Here is an 11,342-nt window from a genome sequence, read left to right as displayed (position 1 = left end):
ATCAAAGAAGCAAAGCTGTGAACTTCGTTAATGACCGACCGATCTTCCATCCTTTGTTTTCTTCTATCAGCCAAAAGAAATTATGGGTTTTACTTAGAATTGCTAAAGAAAGATGGGTTTCTTTGGTTTCAATGGATCATCACTCTATTCTTCTTTAAAATCTTCAATGGATTTTTGGTTCCAAGATGAAAGACTGAATTTTTGTTATGGATGTGCTATTCTCTTTGTTCTTCTTTGCATTATCCTTTACAACTTCTCCACAAGACTGCTCAGATTCTTCTCTTCTTCTTCTTCTTCTTCTTCTTCTAGGCGACATAGCGTTTCTTCTTCTTCTCCAGCTGCTTCTGCTACTGATATTGCCTCCTCTAATTCCAGGTACATAGCTTTTCTTATTCGATCTAGTCCCTGTTTTTTAAGAGAAAATAATTATTTTCTCCTTTTCTTCTACGTGGATGCTTTCTTTTTGGTTATTTTTCATTTTTGTTATTGATTTGGTGTTTGTGTTGAATTGGGGTTGGTTTAATTGAATCAAAGTTTCAATCTTGGGTGGATTTTTTTCACTGACATGCAAGTTCTGTTATTTTCTGCTGCTTATGCAGGGTTTCAGAGATTGTTTCAGTAGCTGACTTGAAGTTTTTGATTGAGAATTTGGATGAGAAGCTAATTGAGAATGAGAAATGGGAAAACGTTACAAATAAGAGAAACAATCTTCTAGCATATACTGCCAAATGTTTCAAACCTAAGGTTAGTTGCCTTCTACTACTAATACTACTAATGTTGTACTGTTTTCAATTTGGTAAAAGTTTTCTCCTTTTGATTGGTTGAATATATTAATTACGTTCATTTCAGAGTTTAATTTTTAATGTGTTTTATGAGTTCATTACTTATGGTACAAAGGCGGGGCTTGACCAATTGATTTATCTTTTGTACTGGGATCGGTTATTGTTGGTGGAGACCGGAGAGTGCTATTAGAGTGAATTAATGTAACGTGGTGTTTTCTTGTTGCATATTTGCAGGATGCTCCCATAAAGTACTTGAGCTTGACGGTGTTTGAAAATTGCACCATGGAGGTGCTAAGGGACTTTTACATGGACAATGAATACAGAAAGCAGTGGGATAAGACCGTGGTTGAACATGAGCAGCTGCAGGTGGATAGAACTAATGGAACTGAAATTGGTTGCACAATTAAGAAATTTCCTCTCTTGACGCCAAGGGAATATGTTTTAGCATGGAGATTGTGGGAAGGAAAAGATAAAACGTTTTATTGCTTTATTAAGGTAATAATCAACTGCAATCAGTTTGAAAGCATTAGTTAGTTGTTGCATTTTACAAGGTGATTTACCTGCACGGACTTGCTATCATGAATTTATCATCTCGATGGCTAATTCTTAATTTATATTTTGATGTTGATGATCATGTCTAGGAATGCGAATACCCTTTAGCTGTAAGACAGAGGAGGTTTGTACGAGTGAAGTTCTTTAGATCTGGTTGGAGAATCAGTAAAGGTAAGTTCCTGACCTGGCTTTTTGCAGTGATTTCTTGTCATTGCAAAATGGTCAGACAAACAAAAAAAGAGCATGATGTGTCTCGTTGTGATATTGAACTTTTTTTTACATTATATAGCTCTTAAGTTTCATATTTATTTGGAATTCAGTATTTTCTACAAATCATCTCTCTGAAATTGCAGTGTAGACGAACATAAAAAACAAACAAACAAGGAATGAAACGTCTCATAATGAGCTTTATCGATACTGATTTTCAGCCTTTTATTTTCATATTTGTTTGGAATTTAGTATTTTAGAGAGCTTGCATGTTTCTTTCCAGCATGAAGTATTTAGCTCAGACTCAGTTTGATTTCTATCATGTTTCCTTCTGGAGTTTGTATTATTATTCATATAGTTAGAAATGGAACATCCTTTGGTGCTACTGAAGTTTTCTTCATGCAAGATATTGATCACTTTTGTTTTAGTTTGGTACTTTTCATCATCTGGTCTATGTTTGGAGACTATGTCCATGATTTTCAATTTGCCTGATCTCCTAGTTCTTCTTAAATGAAAACAGTTTATTTTTTGGATTGTCTATTTACCTATTCTTTTAACTCTTCCTAAATGGAAGTAGTTTACTTGTTTATTGATTATTTTGTAATTTCAATCACTTTATTTTACAGTCCCTGGTAGAAACGCTTGTCAGATCACAATGTTTCACCAAGAAGATGCTGGTTTGAATTTGGAGATGGCAAAGTTGGCTTTCTCAAGGGGCATATGGAGCTATGTATGCAAGATGAATGATGCACTACGCAAATACTCTCTGATGAGTCATCCTTGGACAGGTCCAGCTGTTACTGCAGTGGCTCTTATCCAGAAGGTGAGCACCAGCATCTTGAAATACCGATTTTGTTAAAGAAAATATTTCTGATTTAGCACAGCCTATCAATAAAATACTGGTGAAGTCATGGTTTCCTTAAGAACATTACACATAATATTCAAAATATGTAGTGTAAATGACTCAGTTTCTAAAAACTTGGGTAGGTGATTAAACTGCCAAAATTACTGAAAAAGAAAACATTACTTGCTTCATTATTTTGAGATCATCAAATTTGTGTTTTCTCTTGTGGCATAGGTTCCACCTGAACTAGAAACATTGAACACTGTTGTGGATACTCAGGCAACTTCAACATTGATTGCCGCACAGGGACTAGATACTGGTGAAGCCAAAGAGAAGAAATTCCTGAGAAGGCCATCTAAAAAAATTGTCGCAAATGGTCTGCTTCTTCTAGGGGGTGTAATCTTCCTGTCCCGTGGGCACTCTAGCCTTGGTGCTAAAGTTGCCATGGCATATATCCTGACAAAGCTGAGAAAACATGATGCCTCGTCAGGCCAAGAAAGGGAAAGATGATGTACATGATGACATTGTATGACCACGAGTAATGGTGGTGGACCTCATAAAGCTTGTTACCGCATATTCTGTTAACTAGAGCATGGAATCTGACATTTATGCATCTTAAGGAGAGTGCATATTTAGTCCGTGTAGGAGTGAGCTGAATTTCTTTCTCATCAGTGGTAGTTTGGTTCGTTGAATACTAAGTGTATAGAAAAGTTGTGACTTAGTTATTCTTATTACCATTTTCCACTAATATAATTATCAAGCCATCTTCAGGAAGTCAGGAGCCAACACCAAAAAGTTTGGAAAGCTTAAATGTAGAGTGCTCTCAATCTTGTATCCTCTTGAAGACTCGAGATTTGCAGCATCAAGATTAGCCGTGGCGAAATTGCTGGGCTGTGCTCGATTGTCACTGCAGTTGCTCCTGCCTTTGAAAGTGTTTTCTAAGTTGTTATTTTGCTGACAAAAAAATTTAAAGAAATGTTATTTTAATATACTTTTAAAAAACACTCACTGTATTATTAATCACATTATAAATTACGAAAGATAGTATAGGAGATCGTTTTTGGTTCTTTATTTGCCCTAATTTGTTTTGACTTTTGACCTAAAATTCAATTCAAGGCTGCCATCACTGAATTAAGGACACAAAAAGCAAGCTTGAAAAGGGTACGAATCATATAAAAAGATCATAACAAAGTTTGATATGGCAATTACCAAATTGTGGAGTATTTATTGACAGGAGACATTCTCTCCTAGTGATTTTCCATATTCCAGACATCTTTCCTCAATTTTCATTAATTTACTCCTGTATAATCATTGCCATCCTTTCAGTTAGAATATATTGAAATGAATGAAATAGATTATATTGATACGAATGGAATGGAGAATTATGCTTTGCCATGTTATGTAGAACTCTCAGGGAGTTCAGAAATTACAATATCACCATATAAGATTCTTCTTTTTAAAATAAAAAATAAAAAATAAAAAATTATAGATAATAACTAAGAAGATGTGATTATTTACTTTCAAATACCATAAAATTTCTCATATAAATAATTGTAATGTATGCGCAAATTGGCTTGAAGATACCTTTGACCATCCGTAAAATATAAGGATACGTAACTATAGTAGAAGGAAAAAAAAAAAAAAACCCATGGATTATGAAAAAGGCTTGGAGAAAAACGGCTAATAAAAGGAAGGAAGACTGTAATAGAAGGCTTTACCACTCGGCAATAACTTGAGAGGCTGGAAAACAGTGACAGACTCTCATTTCTCCTGATCATTCGCTCTCCTTTTTTCTCTGCAAAAAATGCCACTCACTTTTTTAGCCCTCTTCCTTCAAAAATAGCCAACTTTTCTTTTCTTTCTTTCTTTTCAATAAAGAAAATTCCTCAAGCTTCCACAGCCGAAGAAATAATAAACAAAGAACAGGAGAAAACTCCCATTCCCTTGTTGCTCCTAGAAGGCCAGGAAGTTGTTCTTGGCTGAATTCTGAAACGTCATTATTCATCGCCATCCCCTTGATAGCTTGAATATCTTGTTGCTTTTATAAGCACATCACTCTTTTCTTCTGCTTAAATATTGGTTTATGTTTTGGTTTAGGACAATGCACGATAGTCTTGTAGGGTTCTTGATTGTCTCTCTTGGAATTCTGACCACCTTTGTCCATTCAAAGACTGATTCTGATGATGGTATGTCCCTACACCATTTGTGGATGCACTGAAATTCTAATTGATTTTACTTTACATTTTGTTTTGATTCTCATGGTAATTACCACAGTTGAATGAGGTAACGGTGTTTAGGAACTATATAAACATTTTGTAAGGTTCCTTTCACAGATAACTTATATATGTCGGCTCTTAAGGTTGATCAGAGGTTGAAATTTCTGTGCATGTTTAACCTCAGGAGAGAATGTAATTTGATTTATTTAACACCATTCAAGGGTGATCTATGATCTACATGGCCTTTATCAATACCATAACCATTTTTGTTTAATCAATTGATAGTGAAAGCTATTCTCTCTAAATGCAAATAACTTCTGATGGGGTGTTCTTAGTTTTCATAGATTGGATCTGTCAAGGCATATTTACAACTACTTCTTCATGTATATCTAGATAAACACATTCAATATGAAAATAACTATGCTGAAAATCTCATTTCAATATACAGTTGTAATGTTTGAATCAAGTTGAACCCTTTTTGAGGCTAAATAAATAATAGAAGAAAACCATAAGCTCAATTTTCACCTCCAATAGTCCAATGGTCTAGGTTTAAAGCGGAACCTGTAATGGAATGCGAACCGATGGGTTTAAGTTATTGAAAATAGAAGCTTTTCTTTAGAAGTATTTCAATCTGGTTATTGGATCCCTTGTGCTCCACTGAAGAACTGGTTGTTTTAGCCATAAGTTTGGACCAAAACTGGATACAAGTAGGCTTAAAAGCTTCAAATATTTGAGGACAGCATTAAAACTCTGAACCCTTCTTTTATGATTTTCAATCACATAATCATAATTTGCTGAGTATCTATATGATTAGAAAATAATAAGTTACTTTCATATGTAGTTGTATTTAAAGATTCTGATGTTTCCAATATTGTGATTGCAGTTTCGGCTTTGAATGTGATGTTTACAAGCTTAAATTCTCCTTCAAAACTGAGTGGATGGAAATCAAGAGGTGGAGACCCTTGTGGAGACTCATGGGAAGGGATCCACTGCTCAGGCTCATCTGTGACTCAAATGTAGTTAGATTTGCTTATCTAAGTATATCCAGTGAACAGATCTTACATTTCATAAATTTAGCAGGAATAACCCTGAAATTTCTGAATGCTGCCTTCTATTTGTCAAAATTTTGCAGAAAGTTACCTGGACTTGGACTTACTGGATCACTGGGTTACCAGCTATCAAACTTGAAATCTGTCACCTACTTGTGAGGCCCAGCTTCTAAATCACGCACTTCTTACACTACTTTTTTCTGATGAAGGAACATAACCTCAATGCTTTTTGTATTATTTGTGATAGTACAGTGACGTGAGCAAAAACAACCTCAATAATGATATACCATACCAGCTTCCTCCCAATACAGTTAACTTGTAAGTCTCCTGACATTTTCTTTTATTAATATTGAATATACCAACAAATTTATCTGGAGCATGATAAAACAAGCCTTTTTTATTTAACCTAGCTCACTTTTTTACTGGAAAGATTGAATACAATGTGTTTGATATTAATCTTTAAGGTTTAATATGCAGAGATCTTTCTAATAATGGCTTCACTGGAAATGTGCCCTACTCAATTTCACAGATGACTAAACTTCAATACCTGTAAGCAAACTTGGTCTGCCCTTTGTTACCAAACCTTCCAGTTGTTCAGAATGAATACTCATTGTTCGATGCTTCCTCCAGAAATCTCAATCATAATAAAATCAATGGACAGCTGAGTGATATGTTTCAAAAACTCACTAAACTCAAAACAATGTAAGTACTACTAACCGAAATCAAAAGGTTGTGACTCTTTTTGTTGTTGAGTTTATGGTCCACACTCATGGAGATGAATGACAGGGATCTATCCCACAACTCGATCTCTGGGAATCTGCCTCAAAGTTTTTCTGCACTCAAAAGCCTCAGCACACTGTAAGAAGTTATAAATTCTTCATTAATGTGCTTTTAGTTTCTTGTTGTGATTGTTTGCCTTTGTACAGGCATTTGCAAGACAATAAATTCACTGGTACCTTAGATGTCCTCGCCGCACTCCCCCTTAAAGAGTTGTAAGTTACCTTCTGCACAGTTCAATTAAACAGCTCTAGTTCTTGAGTTTAGGTGAGAAATATTGATAATTGTACAAAATTCAGAAGTCCTCAATCACTGCATTAATTTGATAGTTGGGTACAGCATATGTGAGTAGCGTTCACTTTGCACTTCACTTGATTCATGTATAAGAATGACGAAATTTAAATACAGTAGTTGATGTTAGTGGAGAGTAAAGGACTCACTAACATGAATCCACTGTTCCACCGGCAGGAATGTTGAGGACAACGAGTTCACTGGCTGGGTCCCTGATTCGCTGGAGGGCATTGATAATCTGGAGTAAGCGCAATCTAAATCCGCAATTTTATTTATTCATTTTTTTTTTTTTTGAGGATGTAAGAAAATGCTTCGCTGACTTTGTGATTCTATTTTCTGAAGAACCGGGGGGAATTCGTGGTCATCTGGCCATGCTCCTCGTGGTAAAACTAGTCCAGCCCATGAAAAGGGAGGTGGAAAGAGGGGCATGAGTGGACTTGCTATAGCTTTAATAGTATTGGCTTCACTTGTTGTTCTTGTACTTCTCCTATTACTATTTTCAAGAAAAAGGTCCTCTCCATCTTCAAATTTTCTTGACGAGGAGAAAGGTAGCCGGCATAGAACATTTACTCCCCTTTCATCACAAGAACTATCCAATCACACGATTGCTTCCATAAAGAAAGAGTTCAAAGGTATTTATTTGACCGACTTCCAGCATTATTTTATGGTTGACAACTTTCATATACTTTCTGCTCGCACCATAATGTCACTGTTTAATGATGTCTCGTGCCAACTGTGCATTCTGATGGCATTGTTGGTGTGAAATTAACAATATGATTTACTGGTGACAGAAACTGAGTCACTCAATTCATCTGGTCCGATTGATATAAGGACTTTCAAAAAAGCTGCTTCCATGAGCTGCAAGCCTCCACCTTCCAATTTTTCTCAGTCTATAAATGACAACCAGTTTGCAAGCTGTTTAAATCCAGGAAGAAACACCTCTGTTCGTGCCGTAGCTTTTTCATTGACAGATTTGCAGAGTGCTACTGGAAATTTTGCACCAGGCCGACTTATTGGTGAGGGTTCCCTTGGTCGCGTCTACAGGGCAAAATATCCTGATGGGAAGGTATGCTTAGTCATTTCATATTTTATGTGCTAATTGTCACTGGATTTACACAGAATCAAACACAATTTGCAACGAGAAGTTTGGATTTTGCATTCTTGAAACATAATTTACTTTTTGCTTGTCAGGTTTTAGCTGTCAAAACGATTGATTTATCACTTCTTCAAGGTGCAAAGCCAGAGGATTTTTCAGAAATTGTCACAAGCATCTCAAAAGTTCACCATCCGAACATTGCTGAGCTTGTTGGTTATTGTGCAGAACAAGGGCATAACATGTTGATATATGACTATTTCAGGAATGGTTCACTTCATGGTTTCCTGCATGTAGCAGATGACTACAGTAAACCACTAACTTGGAATACCAGAGTTAGAATAGCTTTGGGCACGGCCCGCGCTGTTGAGTAAGTTAATACAAACACATGCTGATGCAACTCGATTACCTGAAATGGATAGTGGCTAAATGCTTAGATTGTAAGAGTAAGGGAGCAGATGTACTCCCACCTGCAGAATGATTCCCCATAGCTGTTTCCTTCCCTTCTTTTCTCTAACGAAGTAAGTACATTTTCACATCACATCAGGTACCTCCATGAAGTTTGTTCTCCATCCTTCATCCACAAGAACATCAAGTCATCAAATATTTTGCTTGACAATGAACTCAACCCATGTCTTTGCGACTACGGGCTGGAAAACTTTCATCATGTTAGTAATTCTTGAGACATAAAAGATCTCCTTACCGCGAGCATAGTTTGGAAATGTGATTTCAACGGCGCATAAAATAAACATAATCCATGTTGATCATTATAATTTTTCTCCTTTTCAGCGGACAAGCCAAAACCTTGGTGTAGGATACAATGCGCCAGAGTACACTGAGCCTCCAGCTTACACAATGAAGAGTGATGTTTACAGCTTTGGAGTGGTGATGCTGGAGCTATTGACTGGCCGGAAGCCTTTCGACAGGTATGGTTACACTACTGCTGCAATCATTTTATTCACCATTTGCTAGTGTTGTTAATCAATGTAATCTCTATATCATAACTAGTTAAGCTGTCATATTTCTTTACTTCCTTACAGTTCGAGACCCAAATCAGAACAATGTTTGGTCCGATGGGCCACCCCGCAACTGCATGACATTGATTCATTGGAAAAAATGGTTGACCCTGCATTGCGTGGGCTATACCCTCCGAAGTCAGTATCTCGATTCGCTGATATCATTGCCCTCTGTGCACAGGTAAGAACCGGCTTCGTTTTCCCTCCATGCCAAGGAAATGTTAGTGCAGGATAGATTTCCTTTCTCTTTTTATCACAAATTCAAAAGGTTGGTGAACTCTTCAAAGAGAAGTAATATTTTGCGTTGCACTTTTGGTATTACTAGGCGGAGCCTGAATTTCGGCCACCTATGTCAGAGGTAGTCCAAGCATTGGTGCGATTAGTTCAGCGATCGAGTATGAACTTGAGAGACGATATTACAATTTCTAGTCAGATGGAGGATTCTGACTACTAGTGCTGTGTTCTATCAAGACTAACATAGATCAAAAGATTAATTTCTTCTTATTTGGTTATGCCTCTTGAATATGTCTTTGTTAGTAGGCTTGGATGCTTAGGACTTTTGGAGATTTTTTCTTTTTATTTTTACGCATGAAAGATTTTATGGAGAGATTCATCTTCCTAAGCGAGGTAGCCTCCATGTTGCTTGTCAATGCTATTGTTATTTGTCTATAACCGAATCTCAGTCCATGACTAGTAAGTAGCAACGGTATAGAAACAACATCTCATTTAAATTTAAGCCTAGAATAAGTCTGTATCCGAATCTCAGTCCATGACTAGTAATGTAGCAACGGTATAGAAACAACATCTCATTTAAATTAAGCCTAGAATAAACATATTAAAAAAATAAATTATTTAAAAATACAAATTTCATAATTTTTAAAAATATTATATTTTTCAAGATTAATAAGACCAAATACAATTCAAAATTTCTCATTAGTAATTAAAGTAAAAGCAATAATTCATAATACTCATTAAATTGTCAAAATCTAAGTTTAATTAAAACAAAGTAATAATGGAGCGTCTAAAATATTGAATCAAAATTAAAATAAAAATCTTATGAAATAAGTAAGATATATCAACCAAAACTGAAGAAATAGGAGCACTCAACAAAGTCCACATATTAACAGAAACTAAAAACCTGAAATAATATTAAAAATAAAAGGCGAATTCAACCAATTCAATAAGAAAATAATATTTAATATACATTTTAGATATTAATAATTTTCAAATCAATTTATCTTGACACACACGCACAAAGTATATTATCATAAAGTAGAAGAATATATGTTAGAGATTAGATAGCATTCAAAGGTGACCACTGTAGGATAATCAATTATCACAGGCTAATGCCCCTCTCACTACCTAGATATATAAAATACTATGTGCACGCAGACTAACTACTTTTTATTAGCATAGAGTTACTGAAAATTCCTAAATCAAAATATAATAGATATTTGCATAATTATTAAAGCAATGTATATCATATCGAATAAATTTAGTTCAATAAGTTGCAAGTATAAATTTAAAAATAGATAAATACTTGAAAAATAAATCGACATATATAAATATTCAAGAATTAACTAGTCGTACTCATCATATAATCAACATACATATTTATTAATAGTACATGCATATTACAGATTATTCCACTCACCTAGAAAAAAATAAAATTAAAAAGAATATCGAATGAAACACTTGAATATTTTATTAAAAATTGTTAGGAAAACCTATAGCAATATACGAGATATACTAAAAAAAACCTAAAAGAACACAAATAAAAGATTCTAATGCATAAAAAAAAATCAGGTTTAGTCTTCTAAGCTTAGGAACTAAAACGATAATTTTTTAAAACATGGATCAAAATGTAATTTTATCAAAATTAGAGGATCAAACTGTAAATACATAACCATACTAAAATTTTACTCATAAAAAACCTCAATCTTTCTAGAAATGAACCAAGGACCGAACTGTAATTTTTTTAAAGTTTAGGGGACTAAAATGTAAGTTCCTAAAATTAAGATATCAAACTGAAAATATTCCAAATTAATTTTTAAACTGAGATTCATCATCTTTAACTTCATAATAGCACTTCTAGAATTCCAAAATATATTTGGGGTCAAATTATAATTTTTTAAAGTTTAGGAACTAAACTGTAATTTTTATAAATCAAGGACCAAAATAAAATTTCACCATCTTCAACCTCAAAACCATTCTGTCCAGATTTTCCAGCAAATTTGAAATGAAATTCTTAACCCATAACAAATCAATTTAAACAAATTAACTCATAAATTATTATTTTTAACAATACACTCGAAATCAATCAATTAACCTTAAACTCTAATAATCATAAATTAATTTTAACAACATAAACTTATATCTTTATATCCTATAATCTCTTCTTTAATCTTTTCATAAAAAAATTATAATTAAAAGTAATATGAAAAAAACTTCTTACTTGCTATTTTTATCTTTTTTTAATTAAAAAATTAAAAATTAAAAATTAAAATTTTTTATT

General features: G+C 34.2%; 2 protein-coding genes across 2 annotated transcripts; both read left to right on the top strand.

The window, feature by feature from the left end:
- Window positions 1–6: 6 nt before the first annotated feature.
- Window positions 7–3,434, top strand: LOC105116568 (uncharacterized). Its single transcript, XM_011013988.1, has 6 exons — window positions 7–375; window positions 600–744; window positions 1,017–1,277; window positions 1,424–1,505; window positions 2,168–2,364; window positions 2,620–3,434. The coding sequence occupies exons 1-6, from the start codon at window positions 113–115 to the stop codon at window positions 2,893–2,895; spliced, it is 1,224 nt and encodes a 407-aa protein (XP_011012290.1). The 5' UTR covers window positions 7–112; the 3' UTR covers window positions 2,896–3,434.
- Window positions 3,435–4,205: 771 nt separating this feature from the next.
- Window positions 4,206–9,494, top strand: LOC105116570 (protein STRUBBELIG-RECEPTOR FAMILY 5-like). Its single transcript, XM_011013989.1, has 17 exons — window positions 4,206–4,378; window positions 4,483–4,571; window positions 5,485–5,617; window positions 5,734–5,805; window positions 5,903–5,968; window positions 6,128–6,199; window positions 6,281–6,352; window positions 6,437–6,508; window positions 6,577–6,642; window positions 6,896–6,961; window positions 7,061–7,350; window positions 7,510–7,784; window positions 7,910–8,181; window positions 8,359–8,479; window positions 8,601–8,737; window positions 8,852–9,008; window positions 9,153–9,494. The coding sequence occupies exons 2-17, from the start codon at window positions 4,487–4,489 to the stop codon at window positions 9,279–9,281; spliced, it is 2,085 nt and encodes a 694-aa protein (XP_011012291.1). The 5' UTR covers window positions 4,206–4,378; window positions 4,483–4,486; the 3' UTR covers window positions 9,282–9,494.
- Window positions 9,495–11,342: the final 1,848 nt, after the last annotated feature.

Source organism: Populus euphratica, unplaced genomic scaffold (genome assembly GCF_000495115.2).
Source record: "Populus euphratica unplaced genomic scaffold, PopEup_1.0 scaffold993.1, whole genome shotgun sequence".
Taxonomy (NCBI): domain Eukaryota; kingdom Viridiplantae; phylum Streptophyta; class Magnoliopsida; order Malpighiales; family Salicaceae; genus Populus; species Populus euphratica.
Note: the sequence above shows the minus strand (reverse complement) of the source record. Positions and strands in the feature narration are given on the sequence as shown.